Genomic DNA, 16,797 nt, shown 5'->3' with positions numbered 1-16,797 from the left:
TTTCCCTACTTCAGCACACTCACTAAATATACAGCTAGAATATCTATAACTGCATTCAGCAGTAAGTTCCACCTGCTACCCATTTCACCCTCCCACACCACCCCCAGGGAAGGGAGAAAGTGCTACAAGTTTCTAGGTTTTCCTAGTGAACCACCTCAACCTGTTCAGGCTATATTGCTACTTTTGTGATAGACAAATCTTTTAGAGATGTAAATCCTAGGGACACCTGGGTGCATCCAACTCTTGATCTCAACTCAGGTCTTGATCTCAAGGTCAAGAGTTCAAGCCCCATTTTGGGCTCCATGTTGGGTGTGGAGGCTACTTAAAAAAAAAAAAAAAAAGGAAATATAAATCCCAAAATTTTCCAAGGTGATGCCCAAGAAAACACCACTAATTGGAAATGATGTCACAAGGTTCCAAGTGAGGCTCTGGACAAGTTACAACAAAGAACAGAAATTGGGCTGATACCTACAGTCTCTTCTAGAGAAACCAACGCAGGGCTCGATCCCAGGACGACCTGAGCCGAAAGCAGACACTTACCTAACTGAGCCACCCAGGCGCCCCTCTTCTAGCTCTTTAAAAACATAGACCTATGATTTTTCTACATTCCCTTTTAAATGAAAGTAAAGATCCTGAAGAGAGTCTGTGGTCTCCTCTTTCAACCCTCAGTCCCCTTCTTCCCCCAACTCTTAATTCCTGCAGAATACTGCAGTCCCTCCTTATCCACAGGATATTTGTTCAAGAGCCCCAGTGCATGACTGAAATGACGGACAGTACCAAACCCTATATATACTACATTTTTTCCTATACATACAGATCTGTGCTAAAGTTTAATTTCTCCATCGGGCCAAGTAAGAGATGAGCAACAATAATAAAATAGAACAACTATAACAATACACTGTAATGAAAGTTATGTGAATGTGGTCTCTGTCTCAAAAATACCTACACTGTACTCACCCTTTCTCTTGCGATGATGTGAGCCGATACAATGCCTATGTGATGAGATGCAGTGCGGTGAATGGTGCGGGCATGTGACACAGCATCAGGCTAATACTGACCCTCTGATGCTGCACCAGAAGGAGCATCTGCTTCTGGACCACTCAGGTACCATGGCTAACTGAACCGCTGCAAGCAAAACCACGGATAAAGGGGGACCACTGTATGTTCTCAGAAAAGTCTATAGCCACTGAATGTTAAATTGGTGTATTGTGGTCGGCCCAGAACCTTACCAAACAGTAGAAGAAAAAAAAAAAAAAAAGGTGCCACACAGAAAACTTCTATTCACCAAAAATTCACAGAAAAACAAAAAAGCCATTTCTCAACCACGGGCACTCTGACTGACTAACCCAGCATCACCCAACCACTGAGTTCTGTGGATGGCAAAACAAAAACAAAACAAAACAAAGAAAACAGAATAAATACGGCAAGAAAAACATTTTCTCACACATGCAAAAGTTCCAAAACACATGTACGTGAAGTCCTGCTGGCAAGAATCTAAAACAGTCCCGTGAGCCTAAAAGCACCATGTACTCCATAGACTATTGCTGATACTACTGTCCACCAACACGAATTCCTCTGTGCAATTTGTGAGAGAAAGAGAACTTTTAAAATGACAAAGGAAATACCGTAAGAGATTTTTTTTTTTTTTAAGTCCAATGCCCAGGCCATACCTCAGACCAATGATATCACATCTCTGTAAGTGGCACACAGGCATCGGTACTTTTTTAACCTCTTCAGGTGACTGCAGTGTGGTGAAACTGAGGAACAGCTGCATCTCTCCCACACAGAGAACTAGACCTGACAGGCAGTGGGTGCTCAACAGTAACTTGCTGAAAGTAGTGAGACAAATGCGAATTGAAGGACAACCTCACAGTTTGCTGTCCTAAGGGCTGCTGCAGGAGGGAGAAGAAGAGAGAGAGAAACCAAAGGACCAAAACACTATTTTCTCTCTGCCCTACCAATCTTTACGTGGATACCATGCTCCAGATGAACACAGACGAACATTAAAGTATCAGGCGAACATGAAAAAATTTCTCATGAATTATCCTGAGAAAAAACTCCAGAGTTTAAGAATCTCCTAGAGCAGAGGTTCTATAATTGTGTGTGTGTGTGTGTGTGTGTGTGTGTGTTCTGTTTGCTTGGTTTGTTATTGAGTGCCACTGAAAGCGTCAGTAAACAAAATAAGTATTCGAAACAAGTACACCGAAAAGTAGATTAAATAAAAAGATACCGCTTACAAAATAAGAGGACTATAAATCACATAATGCGACTCCAAACCTACAACAAAAGCAGGACGCTCGAAAGAGAGTATCCAGGAGGAGTTAGTGGGCGCTGGCTGCATCATCTAAGAGCAATTTAGTTAAGACAGAAAAGGGTTAAGGCCTCTTAGGTTCACGTGCTCCAAAAGAATCTCCAAGGCAGTAGTTATTAAACCGAGCCTCACACGGGAATCACCTCGGAAGCCACGAAACCCCCTGATACCCGGCAAAGCCCAGACCAATTAAACTTCTGGAGGTGACACAGGCATCAGTATTTTTTAAAGCTTCCCAAGAGATTCCAGTGTGTGGGCAAGGGTGAGAACCACTGCTCTGGGGTATGACAACCAATATTAGAGTAACATTTTCAAGATCCTAACTGGGAATTTTAACAAGGAAAACCATTTTAGAAAGACTGCTCATATTCTATTACAAATAGAGCAGAATGAGATCTCTAGCACTAGCTGATTCAAAAGCAGTGAGTTAATGAATAGAAAACAAATTCCAGAGATAAGCTACAACATGCGAGCAATTCTACATGGAGTAACACCAGAGACCATTCTGAAAAGAAATCTCATTATCTTGGTTTTCTTGCAGTGAGAATATCCATATAATTTTTACCATTAGGAAAGGATCCGATAGCAGCAGAAGGAACGCCAGCGTAGATTCCACGAAAACCACCAGCCTTATTAAATCCTTGTGGACTCTGAAGCCTGGTTTTAATAGTATCCAGAGGAAATAATATCAAGTCAACAGCGACACCTGCTACCCCACCAGCCTTTAAAAAAAAAGAAAAGAAAAGAAAAAAGAAAAGGAAAGAAGGTTACAATTAAGTAAGCTCTCTGCCATTTGGGGGTAGGGATAAGAAAAAGGTAATCTTTAAAGCATATTTCTCATACCTATCAGTCCACAGCTTATTTGGCATAGCACAGGACCTTCTACCTAAATTTATAGATTTTCTTGGGGAAATAACCATTGTTGTGCTATATCCTTAAATTGTAATTTTTTAAATAAATTTTTATTTTTAAAATTAATTTTAAATTCATTTTTAATACTCCCACATGGTTCAAAAGTCAACAAGCAATCTCAGAAAGGTTAAGAGTCCAAAGTCTCTTTCCCTCATCTAATAACTCAGGTAAACCACTTCGGGTTCCTTACTGTACCCTTCTGAAGTTACTCTAGGCATATACAAGCAAATATGAATATGAACTTTATTTTCCTTTTTTTAAAAAAAAGTATATACAATATGTGCTGTGCTGCACCTTATTTTTATCACTTAAATCTTGCTGATCCCTTCCATATCAGACCAAATGTTATATTTTTGTCTTCTTGACAAACGAGTAGTAAAACTGAAGTAAGACTGTTCTGGGGGAGACTTCCATTTTGAAACAGGTAATGGTCTTTGGGAATCCAGATCTGTATTTTAAGATTCATACATCTAAGGATTCCTGTAGTATTTGCTCTCCTTTGTGTATATTTAAAAATTCCTTGATAATTGTTAAATTAAGTTAAAAAAATGGGGGGGGGGAGCTAAGTTCCCAGAGCACATTAAAACCTGGCCCCAACTAGTCATCTCCCAAAAGACATCACGTTGTTTTGGTGAAGCTGCACAAACTAACTTTGCCGCTGATGATTACAGTAGAGCCTATATAGAATATTTTTAAACTGGTTACAGGGGCGCCTGGGTGGCACAGCAGTTAAGCATCTGCCTTCGGCTCAGTGCGTGATCCTGGCGTTATGGGATCGAGCCCCACATGAGGCTCCTCCGCTATGAGCCTGCTTCTTCCTCTCCCACTCCCCCTGCTTGTGTGTTCCCTCTCTCGCTGGCTGTCTCTATCTCTGTCGAATACATAAAAAAATCTTTAAAAAAAAAAAAAAGAATATTTTTAAACTGGTTACAGCTTAGAGCAAAAAAATTCAGGAAAAACATTTCTGAAAAATATGAACTCAAGAACAGTGTCAGAGAAAGCTCAATACACAAAGTCTAAAAGGCATCATTTAAAAATGTGAATCAAAACCAGTTTGCCATGAGCAGACAAAAGAATGACAAAGAGAAAAAGACTCTTGATATGGTTGCTACTTAATTTTTAAAATGAATCAATAACTTTTCTCATCTTTTCGATTTTGAAGATGAATATATTACCTATTCAAAAGGTAGAAATACATATATTGAAACTATATATTAAAAATTAAGATACAGTATTATTCAAACATACAGCCAAAGTTCAAAATGATGAGTTGTTTCCATCCTTTGGGTACACAAAATGCTCAGGTGATACAAAGCATAGTACACAGCAAACACACTCTGCTCTACTTACCACTCACCATAAAACCAGTGCAAGAGTTCACTGCAAAAATGAAATTACTCTGATGAGAAATCCAGTAATGAACTAGGAGAGGTAAATTATTAAAAATTATTTTAATAGAAACAGGAAAGTACATTACCGTAATATTAATACCATACTATATGATCAGCCTGAGAGACCACGTAACAGAACATAAAAGACCACGAAGGTCTCCTCTGCAAATGACCTAAAGAGATGTCACCAAACAACCCAGAGATGTGCCAGAAGAAAACCACAAGAGGCAGTCAAAGAATGATAAGTAACTGGGACTTCTTTCTTAAAATAAAGGTCGCCTTTTCTAAGTCACAGGAATATGTTTCTAGCAATGTACGAAAGTAAAAAAAGAGTCAATCTTTTCCAACATTTTTCTCAATTATCTTTTAAAGGATTTTGTAAAATTCAGTACATAAATAAAATATTGCACCTGCCTCTTCATTTTCTCAAAATACAAGGAAAACAAAAATCCCGATGGGAATGTCTAATAGGACTAGATTCTTTACAAACACGCTGCATGTCATTGTAATTTTCTCTTTAATCTTAGGAGAGGATTCAGAGAGATGCCAGCTATCTACTGCTAAATTTTAATCAATAAGTTAATTAGTCTTTTAATCTAGTTGGCTATTTTGCATGCATTGATTCTCTAACCCTTCTTTCATCAGAACTCTTACCTTCAGAGAATAAAATAACCAGAATCAATCTGCTTATCTAGTAAAACACGAATCAGAAGTTACTAATTGCTTTTGCAGATTTCAAACTTCTATAACTCAAATGTCATTTAAATTCATAAGACTGAAAAAAAAAAACAGCTAACAGAGAATAGGAAAAAGGAAAAAAGAAATACCAATATATTTTGCCACACAGCAACATATTTAAGATTTAAACAAAAACTTTTGGAATGCTTATAATTTTACATTAATATTGTTTTGCACATAATTATGTTCAAAATGCCCAAGCCAACATCAGTTGAATATAAGGAACTCCATCAAATTCTTTTACTCTTTAGTCTGAGAAATTTATTTATGATCATTTATCAAAAAGGTTATCAGGCAGGGGCGCCTAAGTGGCTCAGTTAGTTAAGCGTCTGGCTCTTGGTTTCGGCTCAGGTCATGATCGCACGGGTCATGGGATCAAGCCCTGCTCATCAGGCTCTGGGCTAATTTGGGGGTCTGCTTCAGATTCTTCCTGCCTCTCCTCCTCCCTCTGTTCCTCCCTGATCGCATGCACACGCACACACTTTCCCTTTGTCTCTCTCTCTTCAGGCAAGATTCATTTCAAGATCTGTGGTAGCTTACATTGAAAATTGTAGTTAAGAACGAGACAAAATCCAATATACAGAACATAACCCCGATAACCAGCAAGCCTTAGCACGACATAACAATTTATTGAGGCCTTTATGTAAATATGCCTCTAACTTAATAAATGTAAAATGCTGGCAGGTTGAAGAGAGGAAGTATCTAATGAGCGCTTAGAAATTACTCTGGGAGGGGCGCCTGGGTGGCTCAGTTATTAAGCGTCTGCCTTCGGCTCAGGGCGTGATCCCGGAGTCTTGGGATCAAGCCCTGCATCGGGCTCCCTGCTCCACTGGGAGCCTGCTTCTTCCTCTCCCACTCCCCCTGCCTGTGTTCCCTCTCTCACTGGCTGTCTCTGTCAAATAAATAAAATCTTTAAAAAAAAAAAAAAGAAAAGAAAAGAAATTACTCTGGGAGTTAAAAAAAATTCAAGACTGCATGCTATAAAACCTTCCCTTCTCAAAAGGGGGCTGGCACAATAACAGAAAAAAAGAAATCACTGCTGCTAGACCAGAGAACAAAACCAAAGCACCTGGCTAATCTAACTAAGCAAAATCATTACAGGCCACTGGCCTGACAGCTAAGAACCAGTCAGACGGTTGAGATGGTTTCCCTGAGAAACATCCCTCCTTGGTCTTCTCCCCAACAAGGCAGCCTCCGGTGACTCAGCCTCACAGACAAGTGCTGCCTCTCCTTCCCGACACACTTGTCTTCTTCCCCACCAAGATTCAGTCTCCTTACAGTGCTCCTGGCCCCTCTACGCTAATGACAGCATCAGCTTCGTGAAATGCAAATTTCAATTTCATCTTGCCACTCTCCAGCTTGTAAGTCTCCCAAGCTTTCTAAGAGCCCTTAGGATAAAGAACAAAATCACAGTACAGCCTACGAGGCTCTGCAAGTCAGGACTCCATCTACCGCTCAACTCCACCGCCATTGCCCTTGGCTTGGTACCTTCTTGCTGCCTTGCTCTCTCTTTCCTCCCAAGTCATCTGATCTTCCTCATTTCTAGGACTGTGCACAGATGCTCCCTATCTCCCCGTCTGGGTTTAGACCCTTTTTTTGCACCTGCTGATCACAATCTTAGTTCTATAGTTGAGCATCTGACCATTTCTTCAGTGTCCGTGCATCCCACCAGACAGTAAGCTGCATACCTGTTTTGTTAACCAGTATGTTCCCAGCACGGGTACATAGCAGGCACTCAATAACTACTTAAAGAATGAATGAATCAAGAACCCAAATAAAAAGCTACTACCTCGGGGCGCCTGGGTGGCACAGCGGTTGAGCGTCTGCCTTCGGCTCAGGGCGTGATCCCGGTGTTATGGGATTGAGCCCCACATCAGGCTCCTCCGCTGTGGGCCTGCTTCTTCCTCTCCCACTCCCCCTGCTTGTGTTCCCTCTCTCGCTGGCTGTCTCTATCTCTGTCAAATAAATAAATAAAATCTTTAAAAAAAAAAAAAAAAAAAAAGCTACTACCTCTATGTTGGAAGTTACTACAAATCAACCTTAAACAGCTATATCGAATTAAAAACAAACTGCAAAAACAGGACCATGCAACTCACAAAAGAAAAATATGAACAGCCAACGAAATGAATATACTGCTTCCCCATCATTAATGATCAAATAAAAACAAAACGTTTTCCCCAATAAATCAGGAAAGGTTAAAAACATGAAGAACAGTTATAGGCACTATTAAAGGAAACAAATTATTATGAGCTTCTGAAGGACAATTTGGCAAAATGAGAATTTTAAATTACAAAGCCTTGATCCTGTGGTTTTACTTCTAAACACTTCTTCCACAGAGGAGTGCATAAATATACTAGATGGTTTACTACAGCATTGTTTGTAATAGTAAAAAACTGGAAATAGGGACGCCTGGGTGGCTCAGTTGGTTAAGTGTCTGCCTTCGGCTCAGGTCATGATCCCAGGGTCCTGGGATCAAGTCCCACATGGGGCTTTGTGCTCAGCAGGGAGCCTGCTTCTCCCTCCACCTGCCTCTCCCCCTGCGTGTGTGCACTCTCTCTCTATGACAAATAAATAAAATCTTAAAAAAAAAAAATACTGGAAATAACCTAATGGTCCATCCTTGGGGACTTGTTAGATAAATTATGTTATCTCTGAGTAATGGATTGCTACACAGCCTTTAAGAGAATCAGGTCAATCTGAACACACCGGCACAGAAACATGTGTTATCTTTTTAAATTGATCAAATAAGCTATAGAATATATGCTATATCATCTCACCTTTCAAAGAAATGTGTATTGATTTGTATATAGGCATAACTAGAAGTCTGGAAGCATACACACTGAATTGCTATAAGTTATGACTTCTATGGAAAGAAATTCAAGATGAGTAGTATTTTTACTATCTTGCTAATTTTTATATTATTCCAGTTTTGTAAAGAGTATTATAAACATAGAAAAGTAAAGCTTTTCAAAATGAATACTGCTCCACCAAGAAGAAAAAATAAATAAATAAATCCCAATTCCCTCGTTGCATGTGGTATATAGTAGGCACTTAATAAGAGGTAACTAAGAACCTCGACCCTAAACTACCTATCCAGCTGCATTTTGCACCCTCTTACAGACCATGAGCCTCACCCAATCTGTTTCCAGAACATGTCCTAAAACTTGTCATTTCTGCCCTCCTCCCTGCTTAGGTTTTTCTTTCAGCGTGGAATGTCCTTCCTATGCTTCTTGTCTCCCGTCTACAGCAGACCACCCACTCCCCGGCCACCATACCTCTGTACATACACACCCGCCGAAATCCTGTTCACTGTGTGACCAAATGCCACATGCCCTCTAAAGTCCTTCCCAAGCTCCCAGTCAGAATTAAATACTACTTCTTTGACTCCCCCATATAACTCCGTTTATATTTCACCTTCGGTACTAACTAACCATTACGTCTGAGCAGACATTAAGATCCTTCAGAACAGAAACCACATCAGTCACCCCTGTTCTCCTAAATATCTAACCCGGAACCTCATAATAGCAGGGCTTCTGCACCTGTTTGCTGGTTTGAATTGAATGGGGATGTGAGATGATGAGAAAACACTTCATAAGACTACACGTTCAGAAGAAAAACAGTCCATCACTCTTTAATTGTCCCTGTTGTGGTTTGCCAGGGCAATTGTGACCACTGAAAGCACTGCTATCTGTCTGCTACTTAGCATTCCACATCGACACTGACAGCTTTGTGGTCTACTTAGGATGACTTCTCCAGAAATTCTGCTTACCCTCACCTCCTGATGGAAAAGGCTGTGTCGGCACACTTTTGTTTAGTGAGGCTATTCTCAAGAACGCAGTAATGGTTCTAGAATTTGACTTGAATATCCTTCCATTTCTCCAGAAATTCTTTCAGATTTACTATTGTCTAAGAACGTAGCTTTGACATCAGACAGACAGACCTGGCTTCAATCTCAACTGAGTCTTAGGAAAGCTATTTCACCCTCTCTAAGTCTAGACTTCTTCATACATGAAACGGGGAAAATAATAGTACCTATTTCACAACTGAGATTATATGAGAATTAAATACAATTAGTGAGCCCTTGTCTCCTGTCTATAGCAGACCACCTACTTCCCTGGAAATGCCAGTAAAGACTGCAAAATGCCAGTCTTAATCACTTATCAATAAACATGAATTATTATTTTTAGTATGTTACTATAAATATCCTTCGAAGTTTCCTGATGCAGTATTTCTGACATGACAATATTAAAAGCCATGAAAAAGACTTAACAAAGACTGAAGATTATATTCAAATATTAAATCTCATACGTTCGTATATAGAATATATAAATTCAAGTCTTTCATGAGTAATAATGAATTGCAACGTCTCCCCCAACTCTGCTCCCTGGATAAGAATCACCCATGGACACACTCCATACAAAGCCAAATCGTGCCATGCACGGCAGCAACAATTCAGCACCGACTTCGAAAACTTGAGGAATATTTATGTTCAAATTTCTTTGTGACCATTAGATTCGAATTTATGGGTTAATTTTTTAGAAGCAGAATACAAAACTGTAACCATATGACTTGGGCTATGAAAAAACAACAGAGGCACATGTTAAAGTACTCAGGAAATGGTTACTTTTTAATCACTCCTTGCCACTGCATAGCTAATTTTTGTTTCATTTTCTTTTTAATGTCAGCCTCCTACTTGACTGTAAACCCAGGAGGGCTGGGACCGTATCTTTGAGGCACTCTTCCCAAGTACCAGAACAAAGGCTAACAAACATGTCTCGTTGAACAGATAAAGATACCTACTTTGTGGAGGTGGGAAAACCACAGGTGCAATTTTTATCTTTCCTCTATTTGACATTTCATTAATGTTATTCAAATGCTGTGTTATATATATTTTCGCAATATTAAATGTTTATTTCGACGTGTAGCATTTGTTTGGGAAGTGGTAACAAAAGCACATTAACAAGTCCTTTACAATGATCAAATACTAAAACTTTCCCAGCAGCCCCTCTTATGGTGAAAGAGAAATGAGAAAGGAAAAGTGGTCCTGCCTTCTAGTACTTGAGACACAGGACAAAGGCCTCCATCGCAGCACTGGCTCTCAATGGTGGTCCCAGTTGACTGGTGGTGTCTGAGGGTGCCTTGAAGCTCCACTGACTGATCAAAAGTCAGAATATACTTGTGTCTAGGTGACTGCTCAAGCAAAGAAGACCTGCTCCCTCTGACTTAAAGGCCATAAAGAAGTCACAAAAAGCAACCTAGAAAAGGCGGAAGCATAATTCCCAATTCCTTAGAGATGTGCAGATGACGCTTCCTCATCGGATACTAACTTTCCTGTGCACCAGACTGAAAACAAGGGGGCCACCTTCCAGGAAAGAAAGCTATGTGGCAAAGAATGTTGAAAACTCCTCTCAAAGTATGTCCAATATTTGATTCTTCTCTTTTCTCTGTTTTCTCACCCTACCTAAGAAGCCCTGGCAACATTACCCTTGCCATTCCCCTCAAGTCACATTCGGCCAGCGGTTCTCAGCAGGTCAGGCCCAGTGAGAAGACACTACTGCATGAAGAGGATGAAAACGCTTTTTTGGAACCACCCCACTAAGAAAACAACTTTAAAAGAACAGTCAAGCAGACAATCCTTGCTTTACACAGTACCAACATGCATGAACTTCAATTCCCACAAGTAACACAAGTTCATCCAGCACCATGGTTCAAATTACAGTTAACACAGCGACATTTTCCAAAAATAGATAATCAAAAAGAGGGAACTGGCCAAAAAGATGAAAGTGCAGCAAATAAAAGTGCTAACACTGAAAGTGAAAGTCAAACCCAATATAAAGTTACAAAAAGACACAGCCAGCCATGAGAATATGGACACTGCTGTCCGAGAGACCCTAGATACGCGTCAGAGGAAATTCGTGAAGGCCAACTTATCAACATAAGTGAGGAAAGTCGCTGTGACCAAAAGGATGAAGATGTTTCTGAGGAAGGGATCCCAGCAAAAAATCTTCCCATTAAAGGAACTCTTGGAGATATTTCCTAACATTGAAAAGCACACAGGATAAAATGCTGGAAGTTGATCCAACCTTAGAAAGCAGTATGACACTTGGCCAGGGCATAAAAAAGATGCTTGTTCTGTAAGTTATCGGACTAGAAGACCAGCACTGGTCCAATTACTTTTGACACACTTTTCACAAAGAAATAAATTCTTGGTTTCTAGTGTTTCACATGACAATGTTCTCAATATTATCTTTACTATTTTTTTCACTTCCCTATACATTTCCGATCAACAGTAAGGGTCTGTATTTACCACTGACAAGAATTCTTGGAGGTCACTGAAGAATTACATGCTTTCTCATCACTTATTCAGAGCACTCTGCATGGTTTCCGCTTGCACGTTTTGACAACGCAGGCTACCACGCAAAGACCCACTTGCCAAGGTTCTTTTCCCTATAACCTAGAACTGGTTAAAAGCAACTACAGCAGGATGTTTTTGGTTTCATCCAACAAGCCAGATGAATTCATGAACTACGAGGACAATGAAATAGTCAAGTACTGAAGGGGAGAGAAGAGCCAGGCAGGAAGGAAAAGAGATGTAACATATGGTGTGGCATTTTTAAAAATATGAAGTACTTTTTTATATTTAAAAAACTAGAAGATTAAAAGTAATGCTACTATCAAAATTATTTTGGGGGTGCCAGGGTGGCTCAGTAGGTTATGCGCCTACCTTCGTTCGGCTTTGGTCATGATCCCGGGGTCCTGGGGATCCAGCCCTGCATGGGGCTCCCTGCTCAGCAGGGAGTCTGCTTCTCCCTCTGCCTCTCACCCCACTCTCATGCTCTCTCTCACTCTCTAATAAATAAAATCTTTCTAAAAAATTATTTTGTATTATCTTGGAAAATTGCAATTGTCCTTTTTTAACGAATGGAATAGTATTTTTATAGTTTTAATTAAACATGAAAACAGACGTACCTATGTGCAGTGCTGTATTTTTTCTCTAAGTATTTTCCATGTTATGGTGCATACTCTTCACAAGCACCATTGTTAATGGCCCCTGAAGAGTCGATGAACTGCATCTATAACCGTCTACTTAACCATGCTGTGTTTCACATTTAAGAGGCCTTCTATTATCTTCACTGAGTTAAATGTTACGAACACCTTCAGATCACTAATACTTAGTTACAAACTGCTTTTCTAAAGTATACACCAGACGCTCTTCCCCTATTCTACTCTACAACCGTGATCCTCTCCTGAAGCTTTAGGGAGTATTTAAATGTCTGCTATATGCCAGGCTCTGTACTGCGTATCTAACATTATCTCATTTAATACTCAGAATCTAAATTTCAAGAGCAATCATTTAGACCTTTCATTCATTCATTCATTTAATAAGTAAAGCTGAGTACCTATATAATGCCAGCCACTGGTAAAACAGTAATAAGCAAAACAAAACTCCCCCAAGAGCGCTCAGCCTGCCTCAAGGACGCTCCCAATCTGGGGAGGGGGGGAAAAAAAGGCCACTCCATGGCTGAACTACTTTGATAATAAAACTTTCTAATGGCTTCCATTATGCTTCAAATAAAATCCAAAATCCTTTCCATCGCCTACAAAGACTCACTTAGGCTGACTTTCTCTACCTCTCTGATATACCCCCGCCACAACACCCTTACCCACCAGGCCCCAGCCACCACTTTAACATCCTCAATTCTTTCCATGTGAGGGTTTTCCTTCATGCTGCTCCCCCTGAATTTTCTCCTCTGCTCAACAAAATGTCTTGTGCTTTCTTAAATTTTATGTCTTAGTTTGATGTCACCTCCTTGGGGGCTTTCTTGGTCACTCCATCTAAAGTAGGTCCTCCAACATTATTCTATCTCTATCCCACTGCAGTTCATTTTTTAAATAATTTTTTTGAAGATTTTGAGAGAGAGAGAAAACGCAAGTGGGGGAGGGGGAGAGGGACAAGCAGACTCCCTGCTGAGCAGGGAGCACAAGTACCGATCCCAGTACCCCAAGATCATGACATGAGCCGAAGTCAGACACTTAACCAACTGAGCCACCCAGGCGCTCCTCAGTTCATTCCTTAAATAGTACTTATGAGTTTGTTCACTACCATACCTCCAAGGGCTTTCAGAATGCCCGATGGACAAAATACATGGCAGATAAACTGTGTGCTTAGTAAACGAAACCATTCTTCTTTAGCTTGAATGAAATCTAACTTCCTCAAAACTACTTATTGATCCTAATTTTACCTTGGTAACTATAACGAAAAAAAGTACATTTTTCGGCATTTGTACCACACTTTAATAAATTTTAAAACTACTGTTTGTTAACTCTGGCACTGACCTGTTTTTAGCAACGGCTACAGCTGCTGACTTCAAAAACAGTATCAAGGAGTGTTTATGGGCATGGAATCCCACATTACACCACTTGGATTGGAATCTGAGCTCCAACACTTACTTACACATGTGGAATAGATCTCACCTGTGTGACTTTGGCGACGTTACCTAACCTCTCTGTACCTCGGTTTCTCATTTGGAAAACCAGGATAGGACTTAATTGTTTGTTAGCGTTGATGTTCATGAAAAGCTTACCCCAGTTCCTAGCAGGGTAATGCTGTCAAAACTACTACCACTGTCTCACTACCTATAGAGGAAAACTTCAAAGTGGTAACACATTTCTTTGGATCTTTAAAGACTAGTTTTACACAAGTCTCAGCAAACTTAAGTTTAAAACCATCATCCTACAAGTGAGGCTAAGGCACTCCCTTGCACATCTTTCCATAACACCCTGAAACTAGCCCTCATCACATTTATCCTAACAGCCATTTTACTATTCTGTCTCCACCACCTGACCCGTGAGGTCTAGCTTGTTCAACATATTATCTCCAACACCTGCAAAAACAAACCTTTGATAATTAAATGAAGAAATTCCATTGAGCCTCCATTACTCCAGTGGGAGCCTTTTTTTTCTTTCTTTTTCTCGTTTTCTTTTTTTTTTCCTTTCTTTTTTACTGTTCTGCCTACTCTCCCACAAGGACCAAACCGTATTCACTGCTGTATCTACTATCCCTACTGGACCTGCCATAAGAGAAATTTTTGTTCGTAGGTTTTGTTTTTGATATGAAAACATGTTGATTCTTGTAGTTCTCTAAGAAATTAAACACTACTATCTTATTGGCTCCATACCTATTTGTGCTTATCACTATACCCACAGCCTACACGAACGCTTGAAAGAAAAGCAGATTTACATTCAATGAACAGATAGGTCATTTTCCGAGAGTGAACAGATAAAGCTAAATGAAAACCCAGTCCTTGACGGGGAGGAGTCTGTAAGCGTTGTTTTGTTACATATATTTAATTCCCAAGTTCTCCAGAGTGTGGTTACAGCATACAATTGAGGCTTCTTTTTTCTTTAAGTAAACAATCTTGAGGAAGACTGTCGAGCACCCCGCCCCCCTCTCCTTCGGTTTTCCGGGTAGGAATGACACAACCTTGACACGAGGCCCGGCGGTGGCCTAGGAACCCCGCGCTACCCCCAGACCTGCCTAGTGACCAGGGATTCCAGGACGGTCCGACGCACTAAACCGGAAGAAAGTACTAGGGCACAAAAGCCACTACGGGCTCCAGTGCAAGACTCCGGCACCCCGAGAGCCCACCCTACAGCCCAGCACTCACCACCAGCGAAGTCGTGAACCCGGGTCGGTCCATGGCCCCGCAGACACCTCCAAAGCTATAAACCGAGGTTCAGCAGGTGTCGCGACCTTATTCACTGGGCGCCGCCATCTTGGAGGCGGACCTGCAGTGCCGGCACTTCCGCGACCACGTGAGATTGAACCATAACAACTACACGTGCAACCGGGAAAGCTGGGCCCGAAAGAGCGCCGGGAAGGAGGCGGGGGAGTCCGGGGAGGGATGTTGTTGGGCCAAATCTCGCGACTCTTCTCTGCCTCCCTTTCCTGCTGCAGGCCTGTGATGAGGCTGGACGATGGAACTCTCGCGAGCTAATGAGTCTCGGCTGGATCCTGAAAGAGAGAGGGCAGCTGAAGGCTGGCTGAGGGTAAAGTGTAAACCCCAAAGAGGCGGGGCTTAGTGAGGGGCGGGGCCCTGGAGGGGCAGGACGGATTTCAGGAGACTAGGCTTGTGATTTCCAATTTCTTCTTTTTCTGGTTTCCCTCTTGGTTTTAGGTGTGCAAATTTTGTCTAAAATCTCTATACAACGACTTAACATCAGACGATTATTAAATAGGAGCGCCTGGGTGGATCAGTCGGTTGCGTCTGCCTTCGGCTCAGGTCCTGATCCCGGGGTCCTGGAATCGAACCCCGGGTGGGGCTGCTTGCTCAGCGGCCAACCTGCTTTTCCCTCTCCCTCTGCCGCTCCCCCTGCTTGTGCATTCTCTCTGAAATAAATAAATATTTTTTTAATTATTAAATAAACATATAGTAAAAGACTTTAAAAGTTTCCTTACTCCAGCTAAAAATTAGCATCCTCTACTTCTTACTGACAGTTATTGCAATTAATATTTTTTACGTTTTAAATTATTTATTTGCTTATCTAGTTCGCTGCGGTACCAGCGCGCATATCTAGAAGACCACTATATTAAGTACTTAGTAAAAGTCTCTTGGAGTGGACCTGCCTTTACATTTATTAAATAAAGTTCTGTGTTTCCTTTATTCTCATCTAGATACGTAATCTAGAAATGATTAGCAAGCATACCTTTAAGGGTTTCAGATTCTGAGCTTCGCCCACTAGGTTTGGGCATAATTTCTCCCAGACTGAGTTTCCTCCTTTGTGAAGTGGGGATAATGATAGTAACTTCTCCATTTGGTACTATTACAGATTCCATGAGGTGATGCATACACGTTCTCAGCTTAGTTCCTGGTTCTTAGGAAGTGCTCTCTAAAGATAATGGTAATGTCACTTCCCTGCTTTAAATTACTCCCTTTTGCTGCACATGTGAGATAGTCCAGCTCCTTACTATGGTATACACTTCCCAGATGGTGTCTTCTGTCACACTTCCCACTGGCTAGACTACTCACAGACAGACTATACACTTTAAAGCCTCCACATTTTACCCATGTTGTTCCCTCTACCAACAACACCTTTCCCTATGCTGCCTGCAGAACACTGGTCCTCTCCTGTTTGCCACATGTCAGGATCTATAGGCCATCTCAAAATATGCTGGTTCGCTTCCCCCAGGCTAGCAGGAGAACCTCTTACACTGTCGTTTGTCTCTTTCAAGACTTGAAAGTCAAGACTAAGTCAGGCCCCCCCAAGATAATCTCCCTTTTGATTAACTCAATGATTAGGGACCTTAATTACATCTGCCAAATCTTTTTTTGCCATATAATGCAACATAATCATAGAAGTTATATATTATCATGCTAACAGGTTCTACTCACACTCAAGGGAAGTAATTGTACAAAACATATGAATTACAGAGCAGGAATCTTG

General features: G+C 40.9%; 1 protein-coding gene across 4 annotated transcripts in view; it reads right to left on the bottom strand.

Moving 5' to 3' along the window:
* SLC25A26 (solute carrier family 25 member 26) overlaps nucleotides 1-15,375 on the bottom strand; it is a 131,886-nt gene extending 116,511 nt beyond the window's left edge. The window contains exons 1-2 of one of the 4 annotated variants that reach the window (XM_034658621.1): nucleotides 15,021-15,375; nucleotides 2,877-3,033 (exon numbers count right to left, since the gene is read on the bottom strand). In XM_034658621.1, the coding sequence (XP_034514512.1) occupies nucleotides 2,877-3,033; nucleotides 15,021-15,053 (190 nt within the window). In that variant the 5' untranslated portion in view covers nucleotides 15,054-15,375. The remainder of the gene's footprint in view (nucleotides 1-2,876; nucleotides 3,034-15,020) is intronic. The other 3 variants (XM_034658620.1, XM_034658623.1, XM_034658622.1) reach the window with 3 other exon arrangements.
* Nucleotides 15,376-16,797: the final 1,422 nt, after the last annotated feature.

The sequence above is a fragment of the Ailuropoda melanoleuca genome, chromosome 4, assembly GCF_002007445.2.
Source record: "Ailuropoda melanoleuca isolate Jingjing chromosome 4, ASM200744v2, whole genome shotgun sequence".
Classification (NCBI taxonomy): Eukaryota; Metazoa; Chordata; class Mammalia; order Carnivora; family Ursidae; genus Ailuropoda; species Ailuropoda melanoleuca.
The sequence above is the reverse complement of the archived record's forward strand: the minus strand, read 5'-3'. Positions and strand labels throughout refer to the sequence as shown.